The sequence below is a fragment of the Procambarus clarkii genome, chromosome 22 (genome assembly GCF_040958095.1).
Source record: "Procambarus clarkii isolate CNS0578487 chromosome 22, FALCON_Pclarkii_2.0, whole genome shotgun sequence".
Classification (NCBI taxonomy): domain Eukaryota; kingdom Metazoa; phylum Arthropoda; class Malacostraca; order Decapoda; family Cambaridae; genus Procambarus; species Procambarus clarkii.
Genome location: NC_091171.1, coordinates 34,997,217 through 35,014,959, shown reverse-complemented (window position 1 = coordinate 35,014,959; position 17,743 = coordinate 34,997,217). Strand labels below are relative to the sequence as shown.

General features: G+C 39.9%; 2 protein-coding genes across 3 annotated transcripts in view; both read left to right on the top strand.

Moving 5' to 3' along the window:
• The window catches only part of LOC123761052 (G-protein coupled receptor GRL101), a gene marked incomplete at its 5' end in the record, with an annotated part of 127,045 nt that extends 123,008 nt beyond the window's left edge, over positions 1–4,037 (top strand). The window contains 1 exon segment of one of the 2 annotated variants that reach the window (XM_069328837.1): positions 2,781–4,037. In XM_069328837.1, coding sequence (XP_069184938.1) covers positions 2,781–3,208 — 428 coding nt within the window. 2 annotated transcript variants of the gene reach the window in all.
• Positions 4,038–4,726: 689 nt separating this feature from the next.
• LOC138367506 (variable charge X-linked protein 3B-like) lies at positions 4,727–5,179 on the top strand. The gene has a single exon (XM_069329182.1). The coding sequence runs from the start codon at positions 4,727–4,729 to the stop codon at positions 5,177–5,179; it is 453 nt and encodes a 150-aa protein (XP_069185283.1).
• Positions 5,180–17,743: the final 12,564 nt, after the last annotated feature.

Below are 17,743 nucleotides of genomic sequence, written 5' to 3'. Positions count from 1 at the left end.
CTTTTGTGATGGGATTCACAAGATCTAAAATACTTTCATAAAAGTCAACAGCCGCCTTTAACCTAGCGAATAACGAAGGCATTTTGTGCTTCTTTCCGTTGATGTTTGAGGTCAGGGGCAGCATACTCACGAGTGGCAGGGGCAGCATACTCAAGAGTGGCAAGGAGCAGCATACTCACGAGTGGCAGGGGCAGCATACTCAAGAGTGGCAAGGGGCAGCATACTCAAGAGTGGCAAGGGGCAGCATACTCAAGAGTGGCAAGGGGTAGCATACTCAAGAGTGGCAGGGACAGCATACTCAAGAGTGGCAGGGGGTAGCATACTCAAGCATACATCATTGGTCGTACATGACCCTCAGATGCCTTCATGCTCCTGGAGGTTATATGGACGTTCGCCAGTTTGACCCACGATTTCATTACATTTGGGGTAGGAGGCTGCCTCCAATTGATTCAGTACTGTATTGAGACACTTAACCCATATATGTGAAAATAAAAGAATTGACGTCGTTTCGGTACGTATTTTTATATATATTTATTACGAGCAATTGTCAGGAAAAAAAAGACATATCTTCTTTTTTTTTGTCAAAACAAAAGTTTCAGAAATTATATTCAATAGACATTCATGTTCAAATTGAGCCAGCCAGAGGCTTAGGGCCCGCCCTGGAATATCCCTGCCAAACAAAAATAAAGAAATGTCTACAGCCCTTCCGAGACACGTTCTTAGCCACAAAATTCTTACTTTCAGTTTATGTTTACGAGTTTTCATAATATTGGTAACTATATACATATACAGTAGAGAGAGAGAGAGAGAGAGAGAGAGAGAGAGAGAGAGAGAGAGAGAGAGAGAGAGAGAGAGAGAGAGAGAGAGAGAGAGAGAGAGAGAGAGAGAGAGAGAGAGAGAGAGAGAGAGAGAGAGAGAGAGAGAGAGAGAGAGAGAGAGAGAGAGAGAGAGAGAGAGAGAGAGAGAGAGAGAGAGAGAGAGAGAGAGAGAGCGAGAGAGAGAGAGAGAGAGAGAGAGAGAGAGAGAGAGAGAGAGAGAGAGAGAGAGAGAGAGAGAGAGAGAGAGAGAGAGAGAGAGAGAGAGAGAGAGAGAGAGAGAGAGAGAGAGAGAGAGAGAGAGCGAGCGAGCGAGCGAGAGAGAGAGAGAGAGAGAGAGAGAGAGAGAGAGAGAGAGAGAGAGAGAGAGAGAGAGAGAGAGAGAGAGAGAGAGAGAGAGAGAGAGAGAGAGAGAGAGAGAGAGAGAGAGAGAGAGAGAGAGAGAGAGAGAGAGAGAGAGAGAGAGAGAGAGAGAGAGAGAGAGAGAGAGAGAGAGAGAGAGAGAGAGAGAGAGAGAGAGAGAGAGAGAGAGAGAGAGAGAGAGAGAGAGAGAGAGAGAGAGAGAGCGAGAGAGAGAGCGAGAGAGAGAGCGAGAGAGAGAGAGAGAGAGAGAGAGAGAGAGAGAGAGAGAGAGAGAGAGAGAGAGAGAGAGAGAGAGAGAGACACAGTTTAGCATCACGTAGCTAGTTCTTGCAACATTAATTTTTGTATTTGTATTAACTCATTTACGTACCTTTGTAATTGTGCACTTACCCTAGACTATATGAAGAGGAGACCAGAATGTGTCCAAACTAGCTAAATGATGCTAAAAGTGACCCATCTCGAACGATGGTTAGTCATAAAGCTCCATATGTTCAGTAGCCTGCACTGGCAAATTTTGGGTGCATTATGAGGATATCCTCAAAATCAGAAGAGTTAATAAAGCAATTGCAACGCTCCAGGTACCTCATGCCAATGAGTCTGAATAGTCTAATAACTGGATAATCAGTGATGTTGTGTGCGAGATCATGACCCAGTTCCTGCTCACAAAGTTTACACCTGGAGTGCCTAGGATTACGAGATCCGTCACCAGTAGCCCCCTGCCACAGGTGTGGCAGGGGGCTATAGTAACGTAAAGTAAAGTACAGTAACAGTAACCGGCTGACTAACCCTGTACCCCCTTCATATAGTGTAGGGCAGCTGCACAATTTTATATCTACCTAAATGTGCTAATAACAACAACAAAAAACGTTAAATCAGTATTAAATGGAAATGTATGTCTGTTCGAAGCTGGAGGGCAGACTGAGGGAAGAGGGTCACGTAGGGGGAGAGGGAAGAGAGGGAAAATGGGGGAAACAGAAGGGGAAGAGGGGGGATTTTTTTATATATATGTGTCAAAACTAACAGTGAAATTTCTCCACACTAAATCTTACCTACCTAACCTAACCTAGTCTATCGAAACCTAACTTAACCTAAAATAACTAAGTCAGTAATTCATGTTCCAAATATAATACATTAATATTGATGAGAATGAGCCAATTTGGAAAGAAATATTTGAAAATAGCGAAAGTCCCTCTTCCTGTTAGGCAAATCAGGCCTTGCTTTCTAAGCCAAGTAGTGTGGTTCTGCCTATCAGATACTACATATATCCACAGTTGTAAAGTTAGCCATGTAAATTTTTCGCCAACATTATAAAATCGTTGAAAACTAATAAAAAAATTTAATGAATTTAAATTTTGCAAATAGTTGAAAATTTAACTCATAAATATATTTACTATCACTCAAACAACGTATACTTAAAACATTACAAAAAATACATAAAACTGCATTACATGAATTGAATTTATGATTTATGATTTAGAAAACTGTAGTAGTGAGAGTAGTGGGAGAAGCCTTGCTCTTCCTCCACTGCTCGCGGGTGCCAGCGGCACTACACTCTATACTCACAGTTCATTGCATGTTCTTGACAGTATGGTTCTCCGTCAGGTGGCCGCCAGCCGTCGACGTACAAAACCCGCATATCGACGGAAGTGACGGACCTGGCCCATCCCGGTGATCCAGACGGACGAGTCACACCCAAGTCGTCCGTGTGTGTGTACGCCGCCGCCGCTACCAACCGTCGCTCTTCAGAGGTCCTTCACTACGTCCACCGGTCTCCTGAAGGGACCAAGGACAAGGCCAACAACGACCCTGGTGCCGCGGTGCCGTCGTCTCTCAATGGAGGTAACGGAATTCACGTGCTTCTGTGCCAGCAGGAGTCTTCGTCCTCAGAGGCGTTTCAGGATGATAAGGACCCCGGAGCGAGGGAACTGGTGCCTCTGGAGGAACTCACTGCTGTCCTTCCCGGCACCAAGAAATCTTCGATTAGAAAGCTGAATCGTAGAAGGAATCTCTCTGACAACCGCTACGATTAGCAAATTCACAAACTAACGGAATGTCGTCAAATTCACACTCACTTCAGTTTTCAATATCAAACATTCATCTATGTGTATGTACGTGTCCGTATTTAATAATGTACATTACGTATGTGTTTCTGTTGCACTCATAATTCCCAAAGAGCAAACTGAGAAAGTGTTTACGTGTTGATATATATCAACACAACAGCGTGCATTCATAAGTGAAAGAACAAAGCATCACAAGAAACTATAGATTACATGATTTTTCTGTACCAGTGTTTACATCAGGCGTGAAGGATTGTTATGTAGGATATATAAATCAATGAAAGAGTAAAGAAATCTAACGCTCCAAGAGGAGATAGAATTCAACACAAAATCGTCAATGAACTTACTAGTCGGTGAACTGTTAACCACTGAATCTGCTGTTCATAACATACCTCTAAACCCAGGAAAGTCTCCCATTCACTGCATTTTCTTAAAATATTGTGTTAAGCAATATGTGGTGTTAAGTGTGTGTGTCTTCTTTGTCTTCGATTGTGATACGTGACCATTTAATAATTGTCGTCTCGCAAGATCATTCCTGGGGAGTTGTATCATTTTCTTCCAGTCAATTCCCGTATCACATAAATTCCTTTAAGTAGTGGTACAAAATTACTATTTGCAAATCTCGACGTATGATCCGAACCTGCTATAATATCTAACACTGTTTGTGTAAGTGGCATACGATCCCAAACTACACCTTTTACTTGGAGTTTACCTGGAGAGGGTTTCTGGGAGTTCTTCTACTCCTTGAATTGTCATATGATTCCAACTTGTATCTATAATAGTCAAAATATCTCAACCTACATCTATAATTGTCATTAAATCCCAACCTATATCTATAATTGTTATATGAGTCCAAAATGTTGTCATTTCCCCATGATTACACGACACCGTCGCCAAAAGATTCCAATATTTACACCACAAAATCACTACCTCTTGCCGTGTCATGTAATCACTACTGACAGTCACGTTTATAGTCATGTCAAACGATCACTGCCTGGCTAGTCATGTCATAAGACCATAGGCTACAGTCATGTCCTATAATCTGAAGGTGATCTCAACCTTCAGATCTTTAGCGTCAATCTTACCTGCCATCATACAATATATTCATTTCAGATATCGCTCACGATAGCTGGTGACAGTAATATTATCTTGCACATAATTGCATATACAACACATTTATACACATTATGTTGCATTGCCTTCTTTACTGTTAATGTATATAGCGTAAATGAAGACGATGAAGATATTATTTCACGTGAGAACAATGTAGGTTTTCTTCTTCAATGAGGAACAAAACTGCTCTATTATCGAATGAGAATTATGAAGCTTGTTTCCACCTTGAATGAGAACACTGTGATAGCTCTCATTCAACCCACTAATTTGAAAAAAAAATAATTGACGACGTTTCGATCAAGTGGTGTAATAAGGATAAAGAACGGACCGAGATGTCATCAGATATTTTATTAATAAATTGCTACCGGCAAAATTTTTATGTTCTTGAATGAGAACGCTGCAGAGGATTTAGTTACGAACGAGAATGCTGAAGCTGTCTTCAAATTGAATCAGAATACTGAAGCTGTCTTCAGATTGAAGCAGAATACTGAAGCTGTCTTCAAATTGAATCAGAATACTGATGCTGTCTTCAAATTGAATCAGAATACTGAAGCTGTCTTCAAATTGAATCAGAATACTGAAGCTGTCTTCAAATTGAATCAGAATACTGAAGCTGTCTTCAAATTGAAGCAGAATACTGAAGCTGTCTTCAAATTGAAGCAGAATACTGAAGCTGTCTTCAAATTGAGTCAGAATACTGAAGCTGTCTTCAAATTGAATCAGAATACTGAAGCTGTCTTCAAATTGAATCAGAATACTGAAGCTGTCTTCAAATTGAGTCAGAATACTGGCAGTTGTCTTATTCTTAAGAGAACATCGAAGAGGCATTAATCTATAATGAGAACAATCTGTTTATCTAATTCTTCGAATAAGAACAATGAATATGTCGTTGAATGAGAAATAGGAAAATGTCCTCATTCAAAATGAGACTAATGAATAGCACCACAGTGATGACATTCGACACAAAATTTCACGTACAATATTAATTTTAAATATTGTAACCTAATTTGCAAAAAAAAAGTTACGTTGAAAACCATATGGATTAAAATACTATATACATTCTATTATTAATAGTATACATTTTATATTAAAATAGTATACATTCCAGGCCTGTGAATTATTATAACACAAATATAACTATAACACTACACATGTCCTTCTGTTTGAACGTTTAACTGAAGGATCTATAGCGAAGTTGTGAGGGTTATCTTGAGATGATCTCGTGGCTTAGCGTCCCCGTGGCCCGGTCCTTGGTCAAGGTCTCCTCTTTGTTACACATCCCCAGTAAGCAGTCCGTAGCAGCTGTCTAACTCCTAGGTACCTATTTACTGCTAAGTAACAGGGGCATCAGGGTGAAAAAAACTCTACCCATATGTTTCCGCCTTCACCGGGGATCGAACCCGGAACCTCAGGACTACGAATCCGAAGCGCTGTCCACTCAGCTGTCCGGGTAGTGGTGTTACATTCAAAAGGTCCCGGGTTCAGATCCCACGGCATGTTCGGGTATATTTCCATTCACCTGATGTTTCTGTTCACCTAATAGGTACCCGGGAGTTAGTCAACTGTTGTAGGTTGAATCCTAGGAGAGGTCAGTAGTTCAGCCTATAGAGGGAGACCTAGATGTAAGTCTTAGTGTGCAAGCTTCCTGTCCCCGACAACGGGAATTATTATTATTATTATTATTATTATTATTATTATTATTATTATTAACGCACAGAAATCACATTAATGTGCTCCAGACTTTCTGTGATTTCTGGTGGTTTTTTGGTAAAGTTTGCAGCTTGGCAATGCTGTGGTCGTAGGTTCGCGCCCACCTTAAGCCCTAGTGGATTTTCTCATTATTATTATTATTATTATTATTATTATTATTATTATTATTATTATTATTATTATTATTATTATTATTATTATTATTATTATTATTATTATTATTATTATTATTATTATTATTATTATTATTAATTATTATTATTATTATTATTATTATTATTATTATTATTATTATTATTATTATTATTATTATTATTATTATTATTATTATGTAAATTCACGATAAAATAGTCTAGCTTCAAAATACATACAAAAGTTTTCTTTAAAAGATAGAAACGCTTTAATAAGAGGATAAACTTAAATAGAAATACTCAACAGCTGCTTCACTACAGCAGTGGAGGGAAACATCGCGTGCAGGCAAGATACATATTCCATATACACTGAGAGATTCTGCTTCTTTGTGTGTATACACCGTGAGTTTACTTTAGAATTGGTCTGTCGTCGTCCAAAGTATACTCTTTAGTTGGTCATTAAGCCATTGTGTTCGCCCTAATAAATTGAAGGGAGGGAGGAGAGTTTGAGTTATCAATACAACAGTACCTTCAGTACCATAGAAATGTTGATGGTATTACTATTACATATAAAGCCGATGTTCTCAAAATTCCCCAGATATGCAAATCTCGTAAACAATCAGAAGTTGGCAACCACAATACAAGACGCTCAGCCTTTATTAGTGCTCAAGTATTCACACAGCCATATGCTTACTATGCCATTCTCAAGAACAACACTCCTTGTCACTAATGAATCATTCTTATGTCGACTCGCGGTTGGAACATGTTATCTTAACATGTTTATAACCGTATATGTGTGTGAATCCAACCACATGAAGGCTCAGGCACACATCTGGTCCAGCATCAACTTATATATGACATGCTTTAAATTTAATATTAAATTACCCCTAATATACTAACAATAATGTTACTCAATAAATCAGGCTTGGAAGGTTTCAGATGATCTAACGAAGCATCAATCAATCAAAGACTTTATTCACAGATAAAGTACATTTATTATTTGGAAAGTGTATATAAAAAGTACAGTATATTAATTACACAAGAGTGTCACAATAATCAAAGCAAGCAAAATTGTTATTATTAGAGTTAGAAACATTCACAAGAGTGTAAGAACTCTTGTATAAATAAATAAAAATAAAAAAACATTGATTGGTAGAAACTTATACAAATCATTTCATTACAAGCTAGACTAAACAAGGGGTATAGCAATCTTAATACAAGATATATACATACCAAAATTTGGATTAGCAGCAAAACTAAGATAAACTGATCATACCATGACGTTGTAGATATTAGCACACCCTCAGGATTCTACATAAAACAGATTCCGGAACTATCCTCGTTCAAAATCATACGAAACACACACCCATCTGAAGAAACACATAAGAAAACTGGAAAAGGTTCAGAAGTTTGCGACGAGGCTCGTCCCAGAGTTACGAGGGATGGGGTATAAAGAGCGCCTGAAGGAACTGAATCTTACGACACTAGAAAAGAGAAGGGAGAGGGGAGGATATGATAGGAAAATATAAAATACTCAGAGGGATAGACAGAGTGGAAATAAACGAAATGTTCACACGGAATACTAACAGAACGAGGGGACATGGGTGGAAACTGGAAACTCAGATGAGTCACAGAGATGTTAGGTAGTTTTCTTTTAGCGTGAGAGTAGTTGAAAAATGGAATGCACTTAAGGAGCAGGTTGTGGAAGCAAACTCTATTCCTAATTTTAAAACTAGATATGATAGGGAAATAGGAGTCATTGTTATAAACAACCGATGGCTAGATAGGCGGGATCCAAGAGCCAATGCTCTCTCCTGCAGACACAAATAGGTGAGTACACACATAAACACACACAGTCAATACCAATTGATTGACAGTTGAGAGGCGAGACCAAAGAGCCAAAGCTCAACCCCCACAAACACAACTAGGTGAGTACAACTAGGTGAGTACACACATACACACACACGACTGACATAACATTGATCTGACTTAAGTTGTACTCAAAATGCCTGCCAGTAATCCCTCTCTCTGTGTTGACGGTAGTTGCTTAATCATTCCAAATATCCAGGTGGTGGTCTCCCTGCTGGCAAGGTGGGCCATCCCGTCCTGTACACCTCCCACACCACTAAAAACATCACATATTCTTAATTTGTGTTTTCTAACAATTAACAATTAAATTAATTGGAATTAATTCCTATTAATATATATATTTGGGAAAGTGAGAGTGGCCAGTGATACGGGAGTGCCTGGAAAAGAAAAGACTTTAGTGGATTGGTGATTTCTTCCAAAGAAAAATTATATCAAGCAGTTTCATTATGAACATCAGAACCTTTTGAGAGAGAGAGGGGGAGAGAGAGAGAGAGAGAGAGAGAGAGAGAGAGAGAGAGAGAGAGAGAGAGAGAGAGAGAGAGAGAGAGAGAGAAACAGACAAACAGACAGAGAGAGAGAGAGACAGAGAGAGAGGGAATACTTTATTATTATCTGAAGCAATGTGGGTATACTGTATACTTATCTATAGCAAAGGGGATTATGTAGAATGTGGATATACCTGTACAGATTGGGTATACTGTACAGGTTGGGTATACTGTATAGTATGTGTGTACTGTAGCAGTGTGAGTATACTGCAAATATATTTTATCCCATTTTGTATTATTATTGGGCATTGATATACTTGATGATTAAACTGTTAAAGTTTCTGAATGTTATTGTTATTAATATTATTATTATTTATGATTATTATTATTATTCTTAAGTAATGATAATGTCTTCTGACAGACAAAATAACATAGGATTAAAACCGACGCTTTTTTTTGTGAAAATTATGTAAAGATTTACACCAAGTCTTTCGCACTCTCCTGTGTGCTTTGTCAAGGTCTGAGTGTGTCAGGACTCAACAGCTTGGTGTAAATCTTTATATAAATTTCACAAATATATAACTGTGGGTTTTATCCTATTATTATTATTATTATTATTATTATTATTATTATTATTATTATTATATTCAGTATTTTTATCCTAGGATAAACTATTTTACTAATGTAATTATTATTTAATTACTAATTTATCATTATTATAATAACAATTATTATTTAAACAAAAAATCATTATTATTTGATTATTATATTTATTTATTTTATTATAGGAAAATTATAACTATTGAAACAGTTTTTATATTTTATTATAGGACGATTATAAGTATTGAAAGTTTTTATATTTTATTATTTTATTTTCTGGTGTGATAATTTGCTCACAAATTAACAGGTAATGTACAAAGGTGTTTAAGTCTGCCGAGTCACAGTATTAATTATTGAATATGTGATATACCAACACAATATCTGTGTTGCTGAAGCAGCTCAGATGTGTTGCTGTTTGCAATGTTATATTTAAGTGTTGCTGGTGAGGATACAATGGATACCGCTGTTTTCATTCCTAAATACAGTAATGTATCGATGAAGAATATTTTATGTTTGTTTTCTTCAGCCGGAATGTAAATGTTGAACTGGGCGGTACAGCTACTCTCCTGATTCTTGCAGGGTCGGTGCTCAATCCCCCGATAGTCCAAAGGGTTGGCCACCCTCTGCACGTCCCAGAACCTTGTCTTCATATCCCAACTCTTTAAGTCTATCTCATATTCCTTTTAAGTGCTATATAGTCATACTGGCTTAGCATTCTCTTAGCAAAGATTACCTGACCTTCCATCACTGCAATCACCTCTTGCGAGCTTACAGTTCAATGACTCTTCTACGGTGGACTTATGCTCACAGTAATAACCATAATATTCGGCTTATATACATCTCTCAGTGAATATATTGATCATATACACCGACAGGTCCGGCTTCAGAGGTCACGTACCTTATGAAAGCCTTAGTGAAAAACTCAGGAGATTAATCATGTATTTGCGCCACTACTTACGAAACCTGTACATCTTTCCTCAATTATGGAAGCTTGTTAACGTTTATTAGACAGTTTACGGGCTTGGAAAGTTCACAACCCAAGGTTATTATTGATATAAACAACCTCGTAGTGTTTCGGAGCTCATAACCTGTTTTAGTAAATGAAAGCAAAGCCACCACGATCGAGGAAAGATGTACAGGTTTCGTAAATAGTTGTGCATGATGAATCCTGGACCTTATCACAACAACAGACCAACAACAGACTTGTAAACAACAACAAAACCAACAGACTTGTAAAATGTTGACACAGGCATCATGATATTAACGAAGCCAGAATAATAACTCCATCAATTGACCTGAATTTTAACACATTACCAGAAAATAAATGAAATTGTCAATTACGTAAGATAAATGAAATCAGCTGCTACGTTTGCATTGTTCAAACAACATAATTAACACATTACTTTGATATTTTGAAAACTAAATACATTCAGCAGGAGTTATTACTAGCTATTTTCAGCCGACACAACAGTAACTTCAGTAAATTATATTTCATTTAAAGAATGTCGCATGAACCCATAAAAAATTACAAAAATCATCATATTGAATGAATGTGTTTTCTCCTCTTAAAACGGGGTGGAAAATCAAGCAATGTCGATACCAAGACTAAGCTGAAAATTATATAAAGCCGATACTGAGCTGAAAATTATGCTCTAGCGATATTATAATCTGAAAATCGTGCAACAGCGATACCAAGCTGTAAATCGTGCAAAACTCACTTCAGTGAAGCCTAAATTATTCATTCTTCCTATGCGAGAAATAAAAGGTGACTTTACATAACTATTTAAGAGTATTGAATCTCATTAGAACGGTAACTAGGAAAACAAAATACATTTTAATTGCTCCATTAAACGTATGCAATTCCAATAGTCCTAAAAATGTACCTGAACGATTTCAAATACACAACGAAAATAATTTTTTTATTTGAACGAGTCGTTGGCGCACACATTACTTTAATGTCTAATTCCCGAGGAATTTTGTTTTAATAGATATATGCATTGAACTGCTATTGCTTATTTTCTTTTTGTCCCTTCTTTCCCCCTTGCCACTTCGGTTGTTGTTGTTGTTGTTTTAGATTCAGCTGCTCGAAACATAGGTTCCAAGTAGCACGGGCTATGGCGAGCCCGTAGTGGACTTACCTGACACAGGAGCGGGGCTGTAACTTAAAGATGATGATGATGATGAAGATTAAGCCGCCCAAAAGGTGGCACGGGCATGAATAGCCTGTAAGTGGGGGCCCTTTTGAGCCAATACCAGTATCAATAGATGATACTTTAGATCTGTGGAGGTGCGACTGCACCCTGCGTGACGGGAGATGTCTCCCGTGGCTGTAACTTATGTTGTCGTTAAAGATTCGCTACCGGGAACAAAAAGTTCCAAGTAACACGGGCTATGGTGAGCCCGTAGATAGTTATTTGCTGTAACTTAGGAGTGTAGGGCTTTATATAGCATCAGGGCACCCGCTCCCCCCAACCACAGGGCATGGGGTGGGGGGGAGGTGAGCACCACTTAGCACAACTCAGGTAGAGTACACGTCAAAATACAACGTTTTATTAGCGGCCTCGCGGCTGAGTGGACAGCGCTCTGGGGTCGTAGTCCTAAGGGCCCGGGTTCGATCCCCGGCAGAGGTTAAAAACAAATGGGCAGGGTTTCTTTCACCCTGATGCTTCTGTTCATCTAGCAGTAAATAGGTACCTGGGGAGTTAGCCAGCTGCTACGAGCTGCTTCCTGGGGATGTGCGTGTGTGTGTGTGTGTATGTTCGAGAGAAATATGTAGTGGATAAAGGAAAATAAATTGGTTAGAAAGGCGGAGTCCAAGAGCTAATTGCTCGAGTCTGCAGATGCAAACAATAAATACAGATTGACACCGCTTAGAATTGTTATAGAGTCCACTACTAAGTTCTTTGTCCTCTCTTTATTAAATAATATACAATATAAATGTCATATGTATAATAATTGACAAAGGAAATACTACTTTACATATAAATGATATAATTCTCAGCAAACCAATGTTTCATATCATCACAGAGCACGAGTCGTAAGCCTCAAATGTTATACTTGATCATGCCGTGCAAACACTTCAATATTTTGTCTACTGAGTAACCCTCCTGCCTGCTTGCCTATCCTCACACACAGAATGTAATCAGAAAGTAGCATAATTATTGCATTCTTAACTTTCCTGCATTTTATGTCAATACTTCCACTCACCGAATAGCTATAGTGTCCGCCGCCACTCACAGAGTGTTGAGGGGACTACCCCTCACAGAATAATAATAATAATACATTTAATAATGATGATAATAATAATACCTATCCTGTGAGCGGTAATAATAATTCATTGTGTCGCGCGGGACAGGAAGCCAGAGTGTATTCATACACGTAAGGTTATATCCAGGTACCATCCCCCCCCCCTCCCAAAGGTGAATTACTGACCCCGCCCAGGATGCAATCCTTCAACAAGCTGACACCACAACACAGCAGTTGCTACATCAGGATCTGCGGGCTGGTACAAGAATTCAACCAACTACGAACTACTTATTTTGATGAAAGAGAGCAGTAGAACAACAGCACCTACATCGCATCAGGCTTGGATACCCATGTGCATGTGAAATAAGCTTACAGATTCGGGAAGATGAGAGGAAATGTCAGATCACTGGAACATTATCTAACACAGTGCACAGTTACAAACCCATTAAGATTTCAACCTAGATTCAACAGAGCAAAAGTTGTTGTTAAACACGTGGGGCAAAATCTTACTGAAGCGACCATACGAGTCACAAATACTCTCACTCCGCCCAAGTAAAACAGAAACAAGCAACAGTTAGTGGGCCAGCCAGAGGCTTAGGGCCCGCGCAGGAAATATTCATGCCCCCCCCCTCAAAAATAATAAGAACTGACTAACTCCTGAGTACCTACTTACTGATAGGTGAACAGGTCTATTAGGTTTAAGGAAATGTGCTCAATCATTTCGTTCCCGGCCGGGATTCGAACCCGGTATTCTCGATTGTGAGTTGAGAACGAACCCGACTATAATACCGGGACCCTAATGGGACCCTAATGGGACCCAAACCCATCCTGTGAATGGGAGTGGACTCCATAACAATATCCTTTGAGATAATAATAATAATTATTACTATTAAATAATAATAATTATTTGTAATAATAATAATAATTATTATCATAATAATAATTATTATTAAAATAATAATAATAATTTTATATTAAAAAATAAACATAACAAAATCAAGCGTTCGTTAATTTGTTGTTAGAAAAACTGCATAATAAAAAAAAGCCACAGAATGGGTATGGGGCCCCGTTACAACTCACAGGATTAGTACATCTGCATATTAGATGAATTAAACTAAAATAAAATGATAAGTAATGAATAGTATCGTTCGTATTGTTCACGCCCCTGAGAGAGACGTGGCACCACCGCCTGTTCGCTCGCTCACGTGACTGCTGTGAAACGTTTCCTGCGGACAGGCGTACCAACCCCGCACTGCCGCACGCTTTCAACACACTCTCGTACCAACCCCGCACTGCCGCACGCTCTCTCGCTAATCCCACCACCCACAACTTTAAGGCCAGATGCGACAAAGAAGTTGAACGTTAAACCAGTTTAGTTGTTAAGCAAACATTTACAACCGGGTTAGTAATTCGGACATGTTAAAGGCGGGCACCCCACCTTCGGTAGGCGGGCATAAAGAGCTGTAGCTCTCACTCCCCCGTGGACACTATTAGATAAGCACAACGTTATTTTTACGTTGTTAAAATACAAACAACGTGGTGGCTGTGTGCTTGGAGGGGGCAAGTGACTTCACAAACAATTCCACAGACAAACACACCAACGATATACGCGAAATCACAAAGCCCAAAACACACACACACACACACACACAGAAATATAACGAATAAAGACTAACCACCGACCCACATACACAAACCGCCTACCAACACAAACTACCCACACATACAATCCACCAACCCTAACAAACAAATCTACCTACGAAAACAAAACAGCTACACACACAGACACACCAGTTACCCACACAGACACACCAGTTACCCACACAGACACACCAGCTACCCACACAGATAAACCAGCTACCCACACAGACACACCAGCTACCCACACAGATAAACCAGCTACCCACACAGACACACCAGCTACCCACACAGATAAACCAGCTACCCACACAGACACACCAGCTACCCACACAAACAAACCAGCTACCCACACAAACAAACCAGCTACCCACACAGATAAACTACACACCCACACTAACCAACCAGCTATTGCTGTGACGTCGTCCCGGTAGCCCGCCTCTTCCGAACACCAAAAGTCATACTCTCCGCATTTTTGTGCGTGTACGACGACCCAGTGATTCTTTTGGTTCAAGTTAGAAGCCAACAGAATATATCGTTTGATTTGTATTTATTTATTCAAATTTGAAGGGAGGGGGGGGGGGGATAGCCTAACCGACCATTTTCAAACATGGCGACGGTTGGAGTTGACGCCTGGACGAGATGTTGGCGCCCGAGAAGGGACAAGGTGCAGGAAGCCCGGATAAGAGAAAGGGGAACATGATGTTGCTTGAGCTGTCCAGATTAGTTGACGAACTATGCTTAGCTCCCGAGTGGTGAGATATCGTTGATGTGTTATCACACTTGCGCTCCTTGCACTATCACACTTCCTAGGACAGTGTGAGAGCGCAAGGAGCGGCCTATTAAATCTTCAGGTGCAAGACTTCATTGAACTACCCAAAGCTGCAGGATCGAGGTGCAACTCAGAAGCAGTTGGCTTCTGAGTTGAAGCCTGTTTTTTGTGGTCGGGAACCACAAGTCCAGGCTGTGCGGTGACAGGCAGTGATCGCTCCACTCCAGAAGCTCTCCTCGACGGAGGACCGGTGGGCCTGAGGTATGAGAACGCAGTGGATAACAACATCACTGCTTGCAACCAGTGACTCCCCGATCAGTGAAGCACTTCTAAAATGAGGGAAACCAGTGCGTGCAGTAAGCTGACATTTGCAGTGAAGTACTAAACTGAGAATGAGCAGTGCTTGCGATGAAGGCTTTCTTCTCTATGGGGGGATTTGCAGTGAGCAACAAACAGTGAAGCATCGATAGGGCCAGAAGCAGTTATTAGTTTCGCCAGTGACATAATGCCATGATAACTACAGCAACGCCTGTGACGTTACCAGTGACATTTTGCGTGTGACTGCCTTCAGGAGTCCCCTACAGGAGCCATCACTTATTTCCCGAGTAGCGAGAAGCTGCAGTGGGAGACCCAAGGTTCAAGTGTGCCTGCAGGCATTGATAGGTACCCCATTCTGCGACAGGGGGTTCGTTTGTGTGTTGGCTTCGTGTCTCAGAGAGGCGACAAGTTAGCGGCAGTAGATATCCAACCCATAACTGAAAATGAAAGAAACGACGACGTTTGCTCCGGTCTGGAGCCTGATTCACGACAGCACTTACGCAAACACTTACGAACCTGTACATCTTTTCTCAATCTTTGGCGGCTTTGTTTCCAATTATTAAACAGCTAATGAGTTCCGAAGCACCAGGAGGCTGTTTACAACAATAACAACAGTTGATTGGGAAGTTTTCATACTTGTAAACTGTTTAATAAATCTAAACAAAGCCGTCAAAGATTGAGGAAAGATGTACACCTTCGTAAGTGCTTGCGTACGTTCTTTCGTGAATCTGGCCCCTGGACCATTATCAAGTCGTGTTATGGAAAGACAGTGGATGAGAAAACAATGCAATGGATGAGAGTGAAATATGAAAGTCGAGGAGAAGATAAAAGTGAAGATTAGAATAAAATGAAAGGTAAGTATAGGATGAAAGAAAAATAAGACGAAAGGTACGAATAAGATGAATCGAAAGAATAAGAGAAACAGGTAAGAATAAGAGAACAGTTATACATAAAGAGAATCGGGTAAAGTAAAAGAAAAAGGAAGGAAGGAAGAAGAAAAGGAAAAATATATACATGCAAGATACTGGAAGGTCAGGTCCTAAATTTGCACAGTTTGAATAACAACATACTGGAGCGAAAGATACGGAAGGAACTGCAGAATAGAACCAGTGAAGAGCAGAGGTGCCATACGCACAATCAGAGAGCACTGTTGACCAGACAACACACTAGAAGGTGAAGGGACGACGACGTTTCGGTCCGTCCTGGACCATTCTCAAGTCGAATATGAGAATGACAATCGACTTGAGAATGGTCCAGGACGGACCGAAACGTCGTCGTCCCTTCACCTTCTAGCGTGTGGTCAACATACTTTAGTCACGTTATTGTGACTCATCGCCTGCAGAGAGCACTGTCTGAATATAACGGCTGTTCAATATTCTCCCAGCAAGCATTAGAAATACAGATAGGTTCTTGCAATACCTTATCCCATTATTACACTCATCCCATTCGTACCTTTAATACTTTCTGACCTTTCGTCTTACTTTTACCTTCTTCTAGTAATTAACTTTTTATCTTACGTGCTTCTCATCTCATCTTTCCTTATGTATTGCCCGTTCCTTCCGTCCTCTCTTTTTTTACGGTCTATTCATGCTCGAGCCTCTTCTTAGGTGATTTAATCTTAATCAATTAATCTCTTTTTACGGGCTATTCATGTCCGTGCCCCATCTTGGGTGGCTTAATCTCCATCAATCACTCTCTCTCCCTCACATACGACTTGATAATGGTCCAGGATGGATCGAAACGTCGCCATTTCTCCATCTTCTGAAGTGTGGTTTGGTCACCAGCATATATATACATTTTCTTCTGTCCTCCATGAACATGTTTAGAGATATGTTAAACATGTAGTTCAGTGATTTATTGAACTCTCAATCACAGAAGTGGGCTTTTAAAATGCTAATCTAACTGTCATAGTGACAGTATTGGGCTGCGTCACTCATCCTGTCGGGCTGCGTCACTCATCCTGTTAGTGAACATATCAGCATGTACAGCCTCCCCTTCCCCCCATAGGAAGATCACCCTGTGGGTTGTTCATCCTGTGAGTGAACATACCGCCATAGCAGCCTTTACAAACACTCACAAATAGGAAGAACACCCTCAGAATTGTTCATCCTTTGAGTGAATCTACCGCCAAAACAGCATTTACAACCCCCACCCCCATCCCCAGTAGGAAGAAAACCCTCTGGGTTGTTCATGCTGTCACTTATACTCAGACGCAGTTGAGACTCTCCAGCCTCATGCGAATAGACTACCAAACAAAGGATCATTAACATCTTGCAAGCCCCAGGTTTACCATATCTTGAGGCTGCAAAATACCGGGGAACCTTTTAAAAGGACAGTAATTATAATTGACAAAAAGTATTTTTCTATATCAAACAATGTGGTGTTTATTTTGCTATATTGTATTTATTTCGTGTCTCCAGAAACATCTCCGGGACCAAAGAGCTGAAGCTCAACCCCCGCAAGCACAACTAGGTGAGCACATGTGAAGTAACAATGTGGCTTCAAAGAGTATTGTTTATTATCTAATAAAACGAGACATGAGGCCTCACTCTATCAATGAGTGATGGGTGCCAGCTTCTCTTCCGGAAAATGTTGAAGTTAACATTGTTACAAAGGCGTAAGTCAG

Excerpts from the sequence above, each read along its gene's own strand:
- LOC138367506 (XM_069329182.1), top strand. The coding sequence starts at position 4,727 with ATGTTCTTGAATGAGAACGCTGCAGAGGATTTAGTTACGAACGAGAAT.